The 21,386-nt window shown below is 45.1% G+C and overlaps 1 protein-coding gene and 1 pseudogene across 1 annotated transcript in view; both read left to right on the forward strand.

The window, feature by feature from the left end:
- Window positions 1–5,419, forward strand: part of LOC110295827 (KH homology domain-containing protein 4-like) — a 28,101-nt pseudogene extending 22,682 nt beyond the window's left edge.
- A 6,314-nt stretch (window positions 5,420–11,733) lies between these two features.
- Hebp1 (heme binding protein 1) overlaps window positions 11,734–21,386 on the forward strand; it is a 35,582-nt gene continuing 25,929 nt past the window's right edge. The window contains exon 1 of the mRNA XM_021164994.3: window positions 11,734–11,920. Within this exon, the coding sequence (XP_021020653.1) occupies window positions 11,843–11,920 (78 nt within the window). The 5' untranslated portion in view covers window positions 11,734–11,842. The remainder of the gene's footprint in view (window positions 11,921–21,386) is intronic.

Genomic DNA, 21,386 nt, shown 5'->3' on the forward strand with positions numbered 1-21,386 from the left:
TCTCTCCAGTCACAAAGAATTACTTTTAGTTCGTGTATGTGCAGAGGAGGCTAGAGACATTGGATTCCCTGCAGCTTGACTTGGAGGCAGTTACAGAATGCCCAATGTGGATGCTGGGAACTAAACCTGAGTCCTCCGAAAGAGCAGTCTAGGCTTTTAGCTACCAACCCATCTCTCCTGCGATTCGCTCTTTGAACTGATAAATTAAGTTATATAATTATTTCCTCTAGCCTGGAAGTCTTAGTGAGGCAGAAGGCAAATGGATCTCTGAGTTCAAGGCCAGCTTGTCCTACAAGTAAATTCCAGGACAGCCAGGGCTACATAGAGAAGCCCTGTCTTGATACCCTCCCCCCAGTTTTCCTCTTCTGAGTATGTCCCTTCCCTTAACACTAAGTTTCATCATCTGCACACACAAACATAAGCATGAGCATATGCTATATATAGGTTCACTTTGAGGACAAACTTTGATCTTTCTGTGCATGCACAGAAAACCAGTTCAGGCTGGATGGGCCTTCCTACTCTCCTACCTGGCCTTGGTGGGTAAATGGAGCTAGAATGAATGGAATCTACGTGTTCTGGCTGTTCAGGGGAAGATAAACGTAGTCTATTATCCAGAGTGAGGTTTGTATGCACTAGATGCAGGCTCCTAGGTTTCCAAGAGCATTGTAGAAGAGTGTGAACCTAGCCCACACCCAGCAGAGACCCAGCTTGTTAAGATCCCCTATGCTTGCAGACCCTCATCTGAGATTCTTGCACCTCAGCTGCAGGGAGTCATGACGCGGATGCGCATAGCATGTGACTGTAGGGGAGGTGACAGATGCCCTGCAGTTCCTTGGTGATGCAGCTTTTATGAGTCATCTCCCACACTGAGAGTAAGCTTTTCAGGGACACAGCTGCATTGCAGTCACCCATGCTCCTGCAAAGAACCTCAATAAATTCATTGTTTCTCCATGCTAGACGTAGAACCCTTCCATTGTTCAGTCCCTCCCCTATCTGGGGTAAATGGATGTTTCTTTGTGTTTCCTGAGGAAAAGACACACAGCACACAGCACACATCATACATCAGACACACAGCACACAGCACACATCATGCATCACACACATCACACACATCACACACATCACACATCGTACATCACACACATCACACATCGTACATCACACACATCACACACACACCACATATAATAGATCACACAGCACACATCCTTTAGTATATTTTGAAGATCTCTCTCTCTCTCTCTCTCTCTCTCTCTCTCTCTCTCTCTCTCTCTCTCTCTCTCTCTCTCTCCCTTTCTTTATTTCTTTCTTGACAGGGTTCTACCATGCATGTAGTCTCAGCACTACCTGTGTACATCAGGCTGACCCCAATTTCACAGAAATTCACCTGCCCTTTGCCTCTCGAATGCAAGGATTAAAGGTGTGCACCACCAACTCCAGCTTATTTTGAAATGTGCAAAGAAAAGAAAAATTAAAAAAAAAAAAACTTAGTGGTAAATGGAAGCTCAAAGTCACTCTTCAATACCTCGCAAGTTCACAAGTTCAAGGCCAGCCTAGACTATAGCAAATCCTGTCACCAAAAAAAGCATTTAATTTAATGAACTAATTATTTAATACCAAACCTCAGTTGTCCTGTGGCCTCCACCCAGAGATTCTGATTTGTAGCCAAGAAATTTGCATTAATTCCTCCCACATGATGCTGATGTCATGAGTGGCTGGGATCCGGTGCCTCCGGAGGGTCCCAGGTTCTTGTCACTCAAAGAAAATAATTGGACAGACAAATGAATAGCAGGGAGCAAAGAGAGACACTAACAAAGGAAATAGACCTCGTTCTAGCATGCCAGTGAGGGGTTCGAATCGTTGTTTCATTGTTTCATTTGACACACACACACAGAGAGAGAGAGAGAGAGAGAGAGAGAGAGAGAGAGAGAGAGAGAGAGAGAGAGAGAGAACACAAACTCCAGAAGGAGATAGACTGGACCAAAGAAAGTACATCACCTCAGTGGTGCTAATACACTAAGGGTTGAGGCTTTTCTGTCTACAGAGTGAAGGGTTTGGGTCATTGCATAGCATGGGTTTTACATTTTTTAAATTATATTTTCCTTAGTGTGTGTTTGTGTGTGTGTGTGTGTGTGTGTGTGTGTGTGTGTGTGTGTGTGTAATGGAGGGGCCAGTATACGTGCCATAGTGTCTGTCCCCTCTCTTCATTTTTGTCAAATTGTAAACTAATTTTTAATCTATCAATTTCTGCTTCCTGACTTCTTTGAGGTTCAGGGAAACTGAGCTAGCAGACTGTCTTAGCTAGGGTTTTACTGCTGTAAACAGACACCATGACCAAGGCAACTTGTATAAAGACAACATTTAATTGGGGCTGGCTTACAGGTTCAGAGGTTCAGCCCATTGTCATCAAGGCAGGAGCATGGCAGCGTCCAGGCAGGCATGGGGCAGTAAGAGATGAGAGTTCCACATTTTGTTCTGAAAGCAAACGGGAAAAGATTGGCATCTTCAGTCAGCCAGGAGAAAGCTCTCTAAGCCCAACCCCCACAGTGACACACTTCCTCCAACAAGGCCACACCTCCACATAGTGCTACTCCTGGGCCAAACGTATTCAAACCACCACATTGACTTATGAACCTAAGTACCCAGTAAGAGTGTATCTACACTGTTCACATCAGTTTTCCTGGGGCATGAGTATAGGACAGAGTCTGGGAAGGGCTTATACAGAGGCTACAACATCACCATGCAGGAAAAACCTTTTGGTAAGGAGGAAGTCTGGAATACATACACACAAACACACACCACATACACTCATAAACACATACCACACAACCACTTATACACATACATACAAACACACACCACACATACGTACACTCAAACACACACCACACAACCACTCATACACACACCACACACACATACTCTCACACATATATCTTTCTCTCTCTCATGCCCTTGACTGACATACACCACAGTGTCTGGAGGTGAACTGTGATCCTTACAATACTAACACAGTCCTGTGACGATTTAAGGCAATGAGACATGCAGTAAATGAAGTTACGTGTAGAACACCACGTAACAGTATGCACAGGAAAACCCACATGACGCAAGGGCCTCAAAAACACATGCGATAAAACATAGAGGTCGCAATCCTAGGTACAGTACTTGCTGTTTAAGCTCCTAGACAAGAGTTTGCCCAGCCTGCTTCCTGTCCCTCAAAAGCAGACCCTTTGTAACAAACCATCCCTGCTTCTGCTGTTATCCATGTGTCTCTCTTGCTCCAGAAAACAAGAAGCCGGAGGTCCCCTGGAGATGCCCATTGAATCCCAATAGTTGCTGATATCATACCCTACTTCCTCATGTATGTGAGTGGGCTTTTCTTTAAACCCACCTGTAGGAAACTATATCAATAGAACAGAGTTCTCCAAGTCAATTCTATTCAGGGAAGAGTGTATAAAATGGCACACCCTGAAAGGAAGTATGGTTTGATATGATATATGATATAATATGATATGATATATGATATGATTGATATATTGTATGTGACTGCACAAAAGAGTCAGAGCTGATGAAACAGAATGAACTGGGGGAAGCCCACAAGGGCCTGTCTGTTTAGACCCTTCTTAGTCCTTGGTTGTAACAATTCTTTTCTCTTCTTTTCTTTTCTTTTCTTTTCTTTTCTTTTCTTTTCTTTTCTCCTTTTTCTTTTTTCTTTTTTCTTTTTTTTTTGGGGGGGGAGAGCATGGTTCAAGATGAGGTACTTCTCAATGGAGGAATAAAGGCTAACAGGTCACATAGGGCTAGCAGATAGTTCAACAGGAGAGGTGGTTGCAGGACAAGCCAGGCAACCTGAATTCTGTCCCTGATGCACTGACTCTACAAAGCTGTCCTTGACCTCCACATGTGCCCTGTGACATACGTTTACATGCCCTGCCCCACACATGAAAATAAATTATTTTTTCAAAATCAAGATCGATAAGTGGCAGGAGGGCGGTGGTGGGTAGTTGGTGGCTGGTCGCCAGGTCCACAGGGAGCGTGACACATCCTGCTGCTGGCGAGCGGCCTTGGCAAATGGGATTAGCCAGCTCCAGCTCCCCTTCTCTTCCTGTCTCCAGTGGACCCAGGTGGGGAGGTCACTGACAGCAGGGAGTGGGTGGATCCTCGGGCGCTACTGCTGCAGCTCCTTCAGGAGCCTTGGATGCCGTAGCTGCCAAGATCAATGCTATGCTCATGGCCCAGAGGAAGCTGAAATCATCTCAGAATGCGGCTGAGAAATTCAGGCCCCTGGCAAAAGCCTAACTAGCAATAAAAGCAAAGATGAGCTGGTGGTGACTGAAGTAGACATCAATGACGTGCCTCTGACGTGTAGGGACTTGCTGACTTGAGGACAGACAAGATGAGATCAGTCGGCTTCGTGGGGCTACTGTGTCAACTTGGGGACGGTTCATGACCGCTGAGGAGAAGGCCAAAGTGGGACCTGGAGACCGTCCATCGTATCTTCATGTTCAGGGACAGACATAGGAGTTAGTAGGCAGAACTCTAAACCAAACCAAAGAAATAATAACCAATGGAGTAGTGAAGACTGCCACAGGAACAAGTCCAACTTTTTTTTTAATATTTTTTATTACGTATTTTCCTCAATTACATTTCCAATGCTATCCCAAAAGTCCCCCATACCCTCCCCCCTCCCAAGTCCAGCTTTTAATGGTGCAACAGTCACTGTCTATCGACAACCAGCTGCCATTGCTCGGTTATCATCTGCTATTAACCAGAAGCCTTCCTCCCAGTCAGGAATGCATTATGTTTAAGATGAACTACTTGTGGGTCTAGAACATGTTGTGCCCACTTTTAATGTTAAGGAGAAAGTAGAAGGTCCTGGCTGCTCTTATTTGCAACCCGCTCAAATTGAAACTGGGGCCAAAGTCTTCCTACGAGGCAAAGGCTCAGGCAGCCTTGAGCCAGCATCAGGCCAAGAAGCTTTTGAACCCATGTATAATTGTATCAGTCATCCCAAACCTGAAGGCCTGGGATGACAGCCAAGCCTGCCACCAAGAAGCTCTGCGAGAATCTCTTGCAAACAGTTCATGCTGAATATTCTAGATTTGTGAATCAAATGAATACTGCTGTACCATGACCAGGCTATACACAACCCTCTGCTATAAGTAGCATCCCTCCTCAACCACCATATTATCCATCCAATGGCTATCAGTCTGGTTACCCTGCTGTTCCCCCTCATCAACACCCAGTTCAGCCTCCCTGTGCAGTACCAAGCATGGTGCCACCGGCTCTTTCATTGGCACCTGGAGTCTTGCCAGCATTACCTACTGGAGTCCCACCTGTGCCAACCCAGTACCCGATAACACAAGTGCAACCTCCAGGTATCACTGTGCAGAAAGAAATAAGCAGAGTGATGAAGTAACTTGTCCTGTTATTTAACTTCTCCAGAAGAAAATTGGGAAAGAGTGTGCATCCATTACTCCAGAGGGTTCCACTGAAATACAGTAGGTTCCTCTTTGGCTCCTCTGCCCTTGGCTGTCAAAGACAAGGCAGAGGATGAGGAAGCAGTGAAAGTTACCAGAAAGAGAGCAGCTCTCTAGCTAAGGGGCAGGAGATAACAACCATATAAGAAGTCTCCTGAGGCAAACTTTAAGGCCCTGTGCGCCAAGGCAGAAGTTATTCTATGGAACACACACACACAGCCCTGGGTCACCAGAGAACCTTTTTTTTATTTCATTTTTTAATTAGGTATTTTCTTCATTTGCATTTCCAATGCTATCCCAAAAGTCCCCCATACCCTTCCCCCCACACCCCTACCCACCCACTCCCACTTCTTGGCCCTGGCGTTCCCCTGTACTGTGGCATATAAAGTTTGCAAGACTAATGGGCCTCTCTTTCCATTGATGGCCGACTAGGCCCTCTTCTGATTCATATGCAGCTAGAGACCCGAGCTCTGCGGGTACTGGTTAGTTCATATTGTTGTTCCACCTATAGGATTGCAGACCCCTTCAGCTCCTTGGGTACTTTCTCTAGCTCCTCCATTGAGGGCCCTGTGATCCATCCAATAGCTGACTGTGAGCATCCACTTCCGTGTTTGCTAGGCCCCAGCATAGCCTCACAAGAGACTATATCTGGGTCCTTTCAGAAAAATCTTGCTAGTGTATGCAATGGTGTCAGCGTTTGGAGGCTGGTTATGGGATAGATCCCTGGGTGTGGCAGTCTCTAAATGGTCCATCCTTTCGTCTCAGCTCCAAACTTTGTCTCTGCAACTCTTTCCATGGGTGTTTTGTTCCCAATTCTAAGAAGGGGCAAAGTGTCCACATTTTGGTCTTCGTTCTTCTTGAGTTTCATGTGTTTTGCATGTGTTTTGTATCTTGTATCTTGGGTATTCTCAGTTTCTGGGCTAATTCCACTTATCAGTGAGTACATATCATGTGAGTTCTTTTGAGATTGGGTTACTTCACTCAGGATGATGTCCTCCAGGTCCATCCATTTGCCTAGGAATTTCATAAATTCATTCTTTTTAATAGCTGAGTAGTACTCCATTGTATAAATGTACCACATTTTCTGTATCCATTCCTCTGTTGAGGGGCATCTGGGTTCTTTCCAGCTTCTGGCTATTATAAATAAGGCTTCTATGAACATAGTGGAGCATGTGTCCTTCTTACCAGTTGGAACATCTTCTGGGTATATACCCAGGAGAGGTATTGCCGGATCCTCCAGTAGTACTATGTCCAATTTTCTGAGGAACCGCCAGAGTGATTTCCAGAGTGGTTCTACAAGCTTGCAATCCCACCAACAATGGAGGAGTGTTCCTCTTTCTCCACATCCTTGCCAGCATCTGCTGTCACTTGAATTTTTGATCTGAGCCATTCTGACTGGTGTGAGGTGGAATCTCAGGGTTGCTTTGATTTGCATTTACCTGATGATTAAAGATGCTGAACATTTTTTCAGGTGCTTCTCAGCCATTCGGTATTCCTCAGGTGAGAATTCTTTGTTTAGCTCTGAGCCCCATTTTTTAATGGGGTTATTTGATTTTCTGGAGTCCACCTTCTTGAGTTCTTTTTATATATTGGATATTAGTCCCCTATCTGATTTGGGATTGGTAAAGATCCTTTCCCAATCTGTTGGTGGCCTTTTTTTCTTATTGACGATGTCTTTTGCATTACAGAAGCTTTGCAATTTTATGAGGTCCCATTTGTCGATTCTCGGTCTTACAACACAAGACTTGAAGTTCTTATCATATAGATCTTTCACTTCCTTAGTTAAATTCACGCCAAGGTATTTTATATTATTTGTGACTATTGTGAAGGGTGTTGTTTCCCTAATTTCTTTCTCAGACTTTTTATCCTTCGTGTAGAGAAAGGCCATTGACTTGTTTGAGTTAATTTTATATCCAGATACTTCACTGAAACTGTTTATCAGGTTTAGGAGTTCTCTGGTGGAATTTTTAGGGTCACTTATATATAGTAACATATCATCTGCAACAAGTGATATTTTGACTTCTTCCTTTCCAATTTGTATCCCCTTGATCTCCTTTTGTTGTCAAATTGCTCTGGCTAGGACTTCAAATACTATGTTGAATAGGTATGGAGAAAGTGGGCAGCCTTATCTAATCCTTGATTTTAGTGGGATTGCTTCCAGCTTCTCACCATTTACTTTGATGTTGGCTACTGGTTTGCTGTAGATTGCTTTTATCATGTTTAGGTATGGGCCTTGAATTCCTCATCTTTCCAAGCCTTTTATCATGAATGGGTGTTGGATTTTGTCAAATGCTTTCTCCACATCTAACGAGATGATCATGTGGTTTTGGTCTTTGAGTTTGTTTACATAGTGTATTACATTGATGGATTTCCATATATTAAACCATCCCTGCATCCCTGGAATGAAACCTACTTGGTCAGGATGGATGATTATTTTGATGTGTTCTTAGATTCGGTTAGCAAGAATTTTATTGAGTATTTTTGCATCAATATTCATAAGGGAAATTGGTCTGAAGTTCTCTATCTTTGTTGGGTCTTTCTGTGGTTTAGGTATCAGAGTAATTGTGGCTTCATAGAATGAGTTGGGTAGAGTACCTTCTGCTTCTATTTTGTGGAATAGTTTGTGAAGAACTGGAATTAGATCTTCTTTGAAGGTCTGATAGAACTCTGCACTAAACCCATCTGGTCCTGGGCTTTTTTTGGTTGGGAGACTCGGTTTGTTTTTTTTTTTTTGTTTTGTTTTTTGTTGTTGTTGTTGTTGTTTTTCTGGCAATGCTAGTTACTTTGATCTGTGCATCTGTGCAGAGTACCTCTGAACATGTCTCTTGATCTAATGCTTTTCATCTTCTTTGCTTCAACTTGCAGTTGGATGGATTCAGCTCCTGATGTATTCACTAGTGATTCTGCATTTACAACTGGACCTTGGGACTGTAATAGCATCATTCACCCTTCTGAAGAAGGGACAGTGTTTAATTTTTATATGGGATTTGAATCCCTTCCTATTTGAATAGGATATCATAACATTTATATTCCTATAAAAGGCACATACAGGCTTATGTTTTACAAGATACCAGATTACTAACCATATGGGCCTCTTTCTCAAACTATTGTATTATATTGATTTTTCAGAACCATATGACAATATAAACGATAGTACTAAACATGGTTTGTTCCCTGTTCTTGGTGGCAGAGTATTATACACCATACTTCTATGAATCAGATGACAATTTGATGTATGTAAATCTCAAAACCACTTTGCATATCCTAGTTTTAAGAAATAAGGAAGGGGGAGATGTGGGAACATGCTCCAAGAATGGAGTGTGTAAGATTTCTGAGCACATGTGAGAACACTCCAAGAAAACAAGAGTCTTGTGATCCCAGATTCTTCAAGAACATGGAGTTGTTCTTGGATTATGCTTTCCTGCCCCTCCCAGGTGGAGTGGATAGAAAGGGGTGAATTCATGTTGTTTAGATTATTTATTAAATATAGGTTATTTATTAAAACTGGCTATTGTTACTTATTCATATACATCTATAGAAAACCTTTTTTTCCATGTGAGACTTCTCTGTCACATATGGCTTGCTCTTGTGATTGAACACTTTAATCATGTGGCTTCGCTTAACTCTCAAGGTATAAATTGTCAGATGCTCTGAATAAAGTAGGTTATTAAATTAGAAAAAAAAGTCAAGATCAACCCACATAACCCTGTAACCTAACCGTCTTTGCTCACCTTATCTCACATACGGCTGAGCTCAGCTCTACAGATGGTTGTGAGCCTTCATGTGGTTGCTGGGAATTGAATTTTTAGGACCTCGGCTCACTCCGGTCAGCCCTGCTCGCTCAGTCTTTGCTTGCTCCGGCCTAAAGATTTATTTATTATTATACATAAGCACACTGTAGTTGACTTCAGATGCACCAGAAGAAGGCATCAGATCTCATTACAGGTGGTTGTGAGCCACCATGTGGTTGCTGGGATTTGAACTCGGGACCTTCAAGAAGAGCAGTCAGTGCTCTTACCCACTGAGCCACCTTGCCAGCCCCAGCATAGTTCTTCTTCAGTAACATTTTGTTTCTTTCTTGAAGGTACATAAAAATAGTGCCTCTTAATATAAATGGCATTTTAGAGTCAAGAAACAAAGGATGAACTAATTAAGCAGCCACTTATTATACACCAGTGAAGGCATCTGTAATGAAGCTATGGGAAAGCCCCCTTTTCATATGCAGTTAATAATGTGAGTATTTCTTCCCACCAGACTTGAGGACATCGTTATGACCATGGCTGAGACTTCTGCCTAGCTCAGGCTCCACTTCCCTTCATCAAGGAGACACATATTTGCTGCCTCAGCAGCTGCACACAATGGACAATTCCAATTCAGATTACAGCTCAGTAGCAGCCAACCTAAGCCATTTCAGCCATCAGGTTCAAGGTACACGAACAAATGTCATATGGGCAGGACATTAGAACAAAGAGGCACCTGTTCCACTGGTCATAAAGACACGGGGTTTCAAGTGGCCTTTCAGAGAAGCCGGATATGAAGAGTAAAAGAGGGTCCATTCCTGCGGGGTCAGGGGGATGTTATAAACCACGAGCTTTCAGTGGTTTGGAAAACCTGTTTTTTTTTTTTTATTCAGGCTTCCTCTTTTTCTCCCTCTGCTTTTGTCACTATATTGGTATTATAATAATAACAACTTATTATTAATTATATGTAACATATAATATGTACAATATTGTGTAAAATATTAATATATAATATATAAATTTTTATGTTAATAATAATATGTTGTTATGACCAAAGGCAACTCTGGGAGGGAAAGGTTTATTGTTTTTTTAAAATGCACCTGGACACAATGGATACACAGTCACATTCCATCACTTAAGGCAGGGACCCAGGGGTGGGAACTGAAGCAGACCCCATGGGGAAGTCCTGTTTAGTGACTTGCTCCTCAGGTCTTCTTGCTCAACCTACTTTCTTAACAACTCGGAACTGCCTGCCATGGGGCAATACCATTCACAGTGGAATGGACCCTCCCATCTCAGTCATTAATCAAGAAATTGCCCCACAGACTTGCTGACAGGCAATCTAATACAGACAAGCTCTCTACAGAGGTTCCTCTTCTCAAATAACACTTTTTTGTGTCAAGTTGACCAGGACAGATAGCATATAAAACAATGGGCTTCACTATGACAGTTTATGTATATCATTTGCATATGCACTTTGCTCCTATTCAGTATCTTTGTACCATTCCCTCAACCTCCCCACCCCCGTAAGATGGGTACATGTACAACTGTGATACTAGGACTGTGTGATGTGTGTAGATTTAGTATCTAGTACCCTAATAATATCTGTGATACTAGGCTATGTGATGTGTGTATATTAGTGATCCTAGAGTGTACTAGAGTACAGGTAACATTTACAAAGTACTTGGCAAGAAACAAACACTCAAGTAAAATAAATCCTGACAAAAACGGTTAGGTTATAAGGGGACTGAACGAGCTGTTGTTTGGGCAAGTAGTGTGAAACTTGTGATTAATACACTGTTGGGACTGGAGGGATGGCTCAGCTGTTAAAGACACACACTGCCTTCACAGAGGATCTGAGTTCGGTTCCCAGCACCCACCTTTGGGACCTCCTGTGATACTGACTCCAAGGGGAATACAACGCACTAGTGTGCGCACACACACCTTAAAGTAAAACCATTTTTAAATGCATTGTAGAGCTTGTTATGGTGACGCGCTCTATGTCTCAGCTCTCCGGGGAAGCTGAGACAGGAAGACTGCAGAGTTCCCAGACACCCTGTTTACAATAGTGAGTTCCGGGTCAGCCTGGACGATACTGAGACCCTGCCCAACAACCGGACGATACTGAGACCCTGCCCAACAAACTAAAAAGACAAAGTTAAAAAAGAAAATGGTAAGAAACTGGTTAAGAGTGGCTTCCATCCCCTTAGAAGATGAAGCCAGAAGTGACAGTGATCACTTGCAAGCCCAGCGCTCCAAAGCTGAAGCAGAGTGATCCTCAGGCCAGCGTAGGCTGCATAGCAGGACCCTGTCACAAAAGAACGAACACGGTTTGTTTTTAATCATCTGTGAGAGGCAGTGAGGTAGGAAGAGGGTGACTAAGGAAAGTATACACAAAGTGAGGTGCTAAGGGCTTGAACCGGCTCCGCACCCAGGAGACTGGGCTCAGGTGGGTGGAGTCTTGGGGACCCTGCTCAGGCCACGCCCGGTGTCGCCCAGTGGGCGGAGACCGCCGCAGCTCCGCCCCAGTCGCCTGTCTACTCACGCGCTCACTGCCCCTCGCCCTGTGGACCTTACTGCCAGTGAGTGTACGCTCGATCGGCCAGACCCCACGGCGTCACCATGTTGGGCATGATCAGGAACTCACTGTTCGGGAGCGTGGAAACGTGGCCTTGGCAGGTTCTAAGCACCGGGGGCAAGGTAGGCCGGCAGGGCTGTAGAGGACCTGAAGGAGGACTCTGCGCGGCCGTCCCCACCCTGGCCGGGGCTGAAACTGGTGCCGCGGGGCCATGGGTGGGACTGTGACCGAAGCTGCATTCCGGATGGGGCCGCCCTGTACTGCCGGGCGCTTGCTCTGGGAAGGAGGGGAGAGAGCAGTCTGGCTCAGCCAGACCACTGACGCGGAAAAGGATCCATCTTGGCGAGTGGGACACTGCCTGTTGCGTGCATCTGTCCATTTAAGCATTCCAAACCGTCTGAACTTTTTCCCCCTCTTAGGGCAGAGACCCACTCTGTCCCAGGCTAATCTGACACTGGCTGTGTAACCTAGATTAGCCTCGAATTCTGTCGCAATATTCCTCCCACTTCAGCCTTCCCAGAGTTGGGATTACAGGCATGACCCACTACGCCTGGCTACATTCTGAACAATTTTGTGAGAGACGCATGGATGCAGCAGGCGTATCTGCTAGGGAGCCATAAGGGGCTCTTCAACCTGTGGGCTGCTCAGCTCCGCTTGTGTGGGAGTTCCCAGGCAAGTGCCTGTGCAAAGGCTCAGAGCTGCACGGTTGCTTCTGATGTACACAACTGCTAGTGCTGGATTCATGGAGTGAGTGAGGAAGCATAATCACCTTGTTCTACCAAATTTGCATAGGCACCGGAGTGGGCATCGGGACATCCAGTCAGCTTTCATGAAAGTTAGGAGTTTGGGTACTCGGGTATAATCTTGAAGGTAATCTTGAATAATTTGATTATTGATTGATTAATATTGGGAATCAAACCTAGAGCCTTGTGCAGACCAAGCCGAGTATTTTGCAACTCATCTGCTCCCTCAGCCTGACATATATTTTATCTCAGGACACTCTCTTATTATAATGATTCTGGATAAAAGGCCCGCGTTACCTGGGGCCCAAGGTCTGGAACCTACTACACTGAACCTCACACAAAGCCCACAACTCAACTTTAGTCTAGACTCAGCCCTCCAGAGTTCTGTCAAGCCATCCTTCCCCCTCTCAGAGGCTCCTCAGTTGTGTGTAGAACAAGCAATTGAAGCCCTGATCACGCAGGGACACGAACGAGTTCAAAGACAGATAATGAAAAGGAGTGAAATGGGCTGGTTAGATTATACAGCCTGGTGGCAACTGCAGCGTGCTGAAAGTTGAACTTCCCCCAGGACTAGTGTTGCCAAATCTTTAAGGAACTCCAGATACCCAAGTTCTCTGTAAGAAATCCCCCAATTAAAGATTAATTAACAAGTAGCACTTTTTGTGCAGGCCGTGGGGCTGGAAAATGAGGATTAAGAGTGGACAAAACCAAACTAGATACAGTGGTTCATGTCTGCCATCCCAGAACTCAAGAGGCAGAGGCAGGAGGATTGCCACAAGTTTGAGGCCAGAGTGGGCTCCGTGTGAGTTCCAAGCTGGAGCTCTATAGCAGCAGAGTAGGTGAGTCTATGTCACAGTTCTGCCTTTGTGAAGCTTAGGCTCCCATAGCCAATGAGCAAATAAGAAATACACACTGTGGGGCCGGGGAAACGGCTCAGCGGCTAAGAGTGTACACTGCTCTTGTAGGGGACATGAGTTCAAGTCCCAGCCTCCAGAGCAGGCAGCTCACACCAAAGTGCGAGGTGCCTGCTGAAAGACTTATAGTGTAGTTAGTAGTTACCTCGTAAGTGTTTATTAAACCAGGCATGGCTGCAATCCCAGCACTCAGAAGTGGAGGCAGGAGGGTTGTAAGTAAGTTGTTTAACATCTCAGAGACCCTAGCCCCCAAGTTCTTCAACCATAAAGGGGAAAGAACACTCTCTCTGACAAGTTATTAAATATTCAAAGATAAGTGTAAGCTTTGGTTTTTACATAGAGTTGGGTGGGCTGTTGCAATTCTAAGGAGAATATCTCTCTCTCTCTCTCTCTCTCTCTCTCTCTCTCTCTCTCTCTCTCTCTCTCTCTCTCTCTCTCTCTCTCTCATCTGCTTTGTCCTACAAAGAGTCTAGGTCAGATTCTGCCACCTACACCCCTGGCAGGTAGAAGGCACACTTCAGGGGCCCCGTGCCAGGCAGGCTTCACAATATCCATGTGTTCAAGACTGATTCCAGTCCAACCTTATCAGGATCTTCATTGCTCAGGGAGGGAGGGATGGGGAGCCCTCTGTGCTAAGTTGGGTGGGTCTTGAGAATGCTTGGGACAGGGCTGATAGGAATGACTGATGTCATTCGGCCCAACCTATGCAAATATGTCCAGACCAACAGCCTGGGTTTGAGTCCTGGCCCCACCATCTGCCGTCCACTGTGACCTGGACGTGGTACCTAACCTCTTACTCCCCAATAGCTCTAAAGATGAAGGCTGAAGCACTAACACCATGGGCTTGTTGGAGGCAGCGTAGGATGACTGAATTCACGTTAAGTGTTTCAAGGAACAGCAATGCATAGAAAGTCTTCTTAACAGTTGCTTGTTATCAGAAAGCAGCCTTCTAAACGTCATCGTGTGGACTACAAGTAGCCTGAAAATCAAAAAACAAAATGACCTTAAGAGGACTTGAATAGCCCAGAGCAAGAGACATTCTTGTAAGGCCTTTGGAGTTTTACCCTCACCCAGTTTGCACCAATTGTGAAATAATTGGCTCTTGAGAGCCTCAGCCACTGGGAGGTGGGGGAGAGGACGGCTGCTGTTGTGTTCCACGGATCAGGAGAACACTCTGGTGTAATTGATGTTGTGAATCAGCACTGTTCACACAGGTGGCTGGTTCCACTTAGATAATACATCCATATAGAGCTCTGGACAGAACTGATGGTTTTCTAGACAGCATCCATTTTTCTTTCTTTCCTTCTTTCTCTCTCTCTCTTCCTGTCTTTCTGCTTTTGCTTTCCATTTTTACGAAATAGGATCTCCTATAGCCCAGATTGAACACTTGATCCTCCCACCTCCACCCACTAGGTACTCGGAATGGCGCACACAACCATGCCTGTCTTACATCCATATTCATTCATTCATTCATTCATTCATTCATTTTTCTTTGGAGTGTTGGTTTTGTGAGACAAAGTGTCATGGAGCGCCAGGCTGAGCCTCCCAGTGCTGGGATTATAGGCATGTCCCACCACACCCAGTTAATGTTCATCTTCTACACTTAACTCTTCACAGTGGTCCAGTGATGCAGATGGCAGGTGTGAGCACTGATGCCGTGGACAAGTAGTACCCACAAAAGACCTGAGCTGGCTTCCCCCGAGAGCCGTTATTGTCCAGGGTCTCATGCCTGTAATTAAGCAGTCACTATAGCGGTCCTTAGCAATAAATTAGATTAAATCTATGGCCCTCCTTCCCAAAAGGAAAGGAAGGAAGGAAGGAAGGAAGGAAGGAAGGAAGGAAGGAAGGAAGGAAGGAAGGAAGGAAGGAAGGAAGGAAAGTGTTTATAGAGCATCAACAACATGCAAGTTGTGGTTCTAGATACAGTCCTGATTCAGACTTATGGCTAGGGGTAAGCTTAAACATATTACTATGTCATTATAGTTACAAGAAGTGTTTCATTAACACAAATTCCTCCTAGCAAGCTATCCCAGGAAATTTGTTTTAGATAGGTGCCCCCCCTGAGGGGGTGAATTCCAGATACGAGGACCTGTTCCATGAGTAGGACTCATCTGATGGCGTACAGGGGCAGCAGAAATATCTTCCAGGCAGAGGAAGCAACAGCAATGAGTGGGAGCATCGTGGGCATCAAAGGAAACAACAGGAACCTGACATGGCTCCCACCTGTAATCCCAGCTCCCATGAGGCTGAGGCAGGAGGATCACCGTGTGTTTGAGGTTAGCCTGCTGGCACACAGAGTGGCATCTTGTCTCAGGAGAGGAGGAGAAGGAAAGCAATAACAGTGTGACATGGGAGTGCTCTGGTTCAGTTGGCAGGCCCAGGAGAAGCTAGGTGACACTTAAGTCGTCTAGGTCAGTTAAGGAATCAGTAGTGGGTTGAGAGACAGCTCAGCAGTTAAGACCTCTCACTGCTTTTGCAGAGGACCCAAAGTTGATTCCCAAGACCCACATGGCAGCTCGCATCCTCCTATAACTCCAGGTCTGAAGGCTCTGACACCTACTGACCTCCAAGGGTTCCTTCAAATATGGTGCACACACATACACTCAGGGATATGCATCCATGCACAGAAAGGAAAATAAATTAGTACCATGAGAACTCAGCAGTGATGGATTAGACAGTGGACTGCTGGACAATGAGATCTATGCGGAAGCTCTACACGGGCTTTCTCACCCACCCCAACCCATTTGGGGCCTTACTCTCCTGTATTTATTCCTGTTTCTCAGCATCAGCTTCCTTCTGGCCAGCTGCCCCGTGGGTCATTTGCTTATCCGACAGGGTCAGAGGAAAAGCCCAGCAAGGAGCCCTTTTATTTACTTATATTTTACTTATATAGAAGTATCTAGCCTTTGGAGTTTGAAGAGAGGTGAGGTTACTCGGGAGGAAGGGGTAGGATAATAAGAGTTCAGCCTCAAGGTTGACGCTGACTTACAGACCCTTCCCTGGAACCTCAGACACACCCACCCACACAAGCCTGTGATCCATCACTGAAAGCAGTTGAATTAATTTAGAGTAATAAGAACCATCGAGGCCTCAGATCACCATCACTGGGCTCAAGACTACGAAAACCAACTCCTACAACACTGAGGCTTCTGTTGGTGTCTTTGTCTGCCCTCTTATCTTGCCATATCCTTCTTGACAGTCTGCTCCAACCACAGTGATCTGCTCACATTCTTCATCATGGTACTACTGTTCTTTAGCCAAAAAAAAAAAAACTGCTTTGAGAATCTATTTATTTTTATTTTTGTGTGTATGGATATGTTATGCATAAATGCATGTCTGTGCACCACGAGTATGCAGTGCTTGCAGACTGGAGATACAGACCATTGTAAGCTACCATGTGGGTGCTGGAAACCAAACCCGGGTCCTCTGGAAGGGCACCCAAGCCCTGAGTTGAGCTGAGCCATGTCTCTAGCCCCCACCGTACTGTTCTTGGTGTCTCTGATAATCCCCTCTTCTAACCATCAGCATTTTGATACACTTTAGAAAAACTGTTTGCAGCCAGGAGAAGTAGTGCATCGTCTTTATTGGAAGCATTTCGGATACCGAGGCAGAATTATAATAGTTCAAAGGCCACCTGAGCTACATAGTGAGTTCCACCCAGGCTCCCCTGTGCTAGGTCCAGTCTTTCCTGATATCAGAAATCACGGCCTGAGCTGGGAAGATGACTCTGTTGTCATCCTCTTGTTTGCCTTGCAAACGTGATGACCTATGATCCATCCCTGAACCCATGTGAAACAAACCAACAAGCAAATAAACAAAAAGCTGGGCTTGGTAGCACAGGCTTGTGATGCCAACACTGGGGAGAAAAAACCAGGAGGATCTGTGGGATTCACTGGCAGGCCTGCCTACGCATACTTACTGACTTCTAAACCAATGAGAGAGACCCTGTCTCAAAACACTAACAAGGAAGGGGCCTGTAGGGGCTCAATGGTTGAAAGCAGTAGCTGTTCTTGAGAGCCTGGTTCAGTTCCTAGCTTCCATATGATGGTCCACGAGCATCCATAACTCAAGTTTAAGGGGATCTGATGCCCTCTTCTTACCTCTGGGAACCAGGGATGCATCTGGGGTATGTGTATGTGTGTGTGTATACTCATATTCATATATATATATATATATATGAATGATGAAATAAAGAAGGCCCTTTTCTTTTTCTTTATATATATATTGCATAATATATATCATGTACATATGCATGATATATATTATTCTTATGATCGCTCATACATATAAAAATTTTAAAGGTAGTTAGATCCTGATAAATGATATCCTGATAAATTGTACACACACACACATACACACACACACACCTGAGAAAATCCAAATAATCAGCTGTCTCTTTTCCAGTAATTTGCCATGAGTGCCCCCATTTGTTACAGAAGTCAACTAAAAGAAATGAATTTTGAGGCTGTGTTTAGAATTTGTTGCCAACATATAAATGTCTATTCCAAATAACACACATGGTGACTAAAGAGAAGCAAAAAGCTGGGTGCATCCCCCAAACCCTGGAGTCCTGCAACAAGATTAGAGCAGAGGTCGGGAGCAGAATTCTATTTCCTGTTTCGCCTCTTAGCAACTTAGACTGGGTCTTCTTGGGTAATCCAGTCTGTCTGAGTCTTCACTTCCTTGCGGGGAAATGTAGTTAGATGAACCTGAAAACCATTTGCAACTCTGAACCTCTGTGATTCACAGTCAGGTTTTGAGAAGTTAAAACATTACAAGTAGCAGAATCCCAGGGTGAGAAGGATCTCAAAGAAAAAGGTGCTGTGGAGCGTTCTGCTGTAGCATACCCACTGCTACGGAAGGCAGTTTGCACATGCCAGTCTTAAAGCCTCATAGTGGTCCTCAGTGTGATGGACCAGCTACCCCTTGATTCTTAGTTTGATGCAATTTCTGTCTCATAGAAAAGGGCTTTCTCTATTTATTTTATTATTTAATTATTTGACAGTTTCATAATGCATATAATAAATTTTAGTTCTTTATATTCCTTGTTACCTTGTCTCATTCCGCAGCCATCTCCCTTGCTCTCCTTTATTCTCTCTGTCTCTCCCTCTCTCTCTCCTTCCCCACCCTCTCTCTCTCTGTCTGTCTGTGCCTCTGTCTCTGTCTCTCTTTCTGTATGTGTCGATGTGTTTCTGTGTGTCTCTCTGTCTTTCTGTCTCTGTCTCTATCTGTGTGTGTGTATCTGTGTGTCTGTCTGTATGTCTCTGTCTCTTTCACCCCCCCACCACCACACTCTCTCTCTGTCTGTGTGCATATATGTCTGTGTGTCTCTCTGTATATCTCTGTGTTTCTGTCTCTGTCTATGTGTGTGTCTCTCTGTCTCTGTCTATCTGTCTCTCTCTGTCTCTGTGTGCATATGTGTCTGTGTCTATCTGCCTGCCTGTTTCTCTCTGTGTGTATGTGTCTGTGTGTCTCTCTGTCTTTCTGTCTCTGTGTGTCTCTCTGTCTGTCTCTGTGTGTTTCTATGTCTCTGTGTACCTATCTCTCTCTGTGTCTCTATGTCTCTCTGTATCTGTCTATTGTCTCTCTGTCTCTCTTTCTGTGTGCGCGCACACACACACACACACACACACACACACACACACGTGTTCCACTGAATTTAAATAGGTTTTCCTGTGTCAGAATGGGAGAAGCATAGCCACACCACTGAAGAAACTGATGCCCCTTTCCCCAGCTACCATGAACTGTCAAGTCATGAGAAATATTTACTTTTGAGACAGATCTCAGAGAACCCAGGCTATCCTTGAACTCCTTGAACTCAAATGTCTGTTCTTCCTCCCTCTACTTCCCCATTGCTAAAGCTATAATCATGTACTACCACAGCCAGTTTATACAGTGCTGGGGATGGGAGGGGGCGGGGGATTGAACCCAGAGCTTTGTGAATGCAAGGCAAGCACTCTACCACCGAGCTGCACCTCAAGTTGACACCCGGAGTTTGCACTCAATTCTCCTGGTTCTGGGTGTGGTGGTACATGCCTTTTGTCCGGGAATGATCATGGCACAGCAAGTTCCAGACCAGCTAGAGTTACTAGTGAGACCACTCCCCACCCCTTCCCCTCAAAAGATAAAACTTTCTTGTCCTCTTTCTTACTACTCACCTTTGATACGTACGACAAAACAATAGGGATTTTCTTTTCTTTTCTTTTCTTTTCTTTTAAATTAGGTATTTTCTTCATTTACATTTCCAATGCTATCCCCAAAGTCCCCCATACCCTCCGGGGGTTTTCTTTTGCATTCCAAATATGAAATTAAACATACTTGTTCAAACTACAGAGGCCACTCACAGCCCCACAGTCCTCCCTAAATTCACTTCCCCCCTCTGAGTCCTGGAAGACAAAGTCTCTTCCCCAGGTGAGAATCTTCCATATGGAATGTTACAGGAAACCTTGTTAGATAAACCTGAGCCAGCCAGGTTCCCAGTCATGTGCCTCGTTTTCATAATCACCTAAGGAGAAATAGCCCTCATCTAATAAACAACTGGTGGGCTCGATCATAGAAAACTGTGCGGCTTTGTTCTTGTCCACAAAGACTTTATTTTTCAACCCCAACAGTGTCCCATTTCCAGACAGTAAAATCATGAGAGATTTACTTTCAGTGCATTGAGATAAGATTCTCTCAACCAGAAGAGGGGAAAAGAGTAGAAAGAGAAAAATTAACTTGTGCCCCTCCCTCAGGGTCATGTGTTAGTGTTGCAGAATTTTGGTTCAGCCACATACATAGAATGGCTAATATAGAAATATTTTCCCAGAGCAGGAGAGATGGCTCAGCAGTGAGGAGCACTGCCTGTTCTTCCAAAGGACCCAGGTTCAACTTCCAGCACCCACTTAGCGGCTCACAACCGTCAGTAACTTGAGTGTCAGGGGATTCAATGCCCTTTTCTAGCCTGCTGCGCACCAAGCACATCCATGACACATAGATGTAATACGCACAAATGAACAAACTAACAAAACCAGCCCAGTGGTGTTGCTCACCTTTAATCCCAGCACTTAGGAGGCAAAAGCAGGCAGAACTCTGTGAGTTTGAGGTCAGCCTGGTCTACAGAGCGAGTTCCAGGACAGCCAAGGCTACACAGAGAAACCCTGTCAACCCTGTCTCCAACAAAGGAAAAGAAACGGTTTTCTTTTTATGGATTGTAATTTTTTTTAAGGTGAGGAACAGAAATGAGGTTTGAGAAGCCCTGCCTGGCTGAATGTCCAGGAACACAAAGCTCTATCTGGAAAAACATCACACGGCAAGGTGAGGGGACAGGGTGACAAAGGAGAGCTGCATGTTTGTCCTGAGTCTGAACACCAGGGGAGGACTAATGGCTATGATGAGATGGAGGCTGGGTACAAAGGACAGACCTTAGTGGAGAAAGGCTTTGTGTGGGAAAGAGAGGCTGCAGCATCAGGGGAGAGGCTGGGAATGCAGCTCCCCAGTGGGACTGATGGAGCAGCATCGGAGGCCCACTGAGGGAAAGTGGGATCTGCCCCTAGATGGAGCCATACCTTCATCTGCCCCCTTCAGAGCTACTGCAGTTGGGCAGGCTAGTCACCCCACCAAGGGGGCATCCTCAGGAAGGCGGGTTGCCATAAAGAGGATGGAGGAATAGTTATCCATTGCATGAGATAATGCCATACCTTTCCTTCCCAGACTTCCAGCCCTCAGTAGTGTACAGAGCTGCAGTCAAGCCTGCCTACTTTCCTGGTTTACTCAGAAAAGCACACCATGTCTTCCTTCCCCCCTGACACCTCAGGACTCACTTTCTCAAAGCTCCCCTCCCCTCCATGGGGATGGCCTCCATGTCAGTGTCAGTCCAACAGCTCGCTCTTTCCTCTCTCCTCCATGTCAGCAGTGTCAGTCAGACCCTCATTCTTTCCTCTTTCTCCCCT

Source organism: Mus caroli, unplaced genomic scaffold (assembly GCF_978045245.1).
Source record: "Mus caroli unplaced genomic scaffold, Mus_caroli_1 scaffold_7, whole genome shotgun sequence".
NCBI lineage: Eukaryota > Metazoa > Chordata > Mammalia > Rodentia > Muridae > Mus > Mus caroli.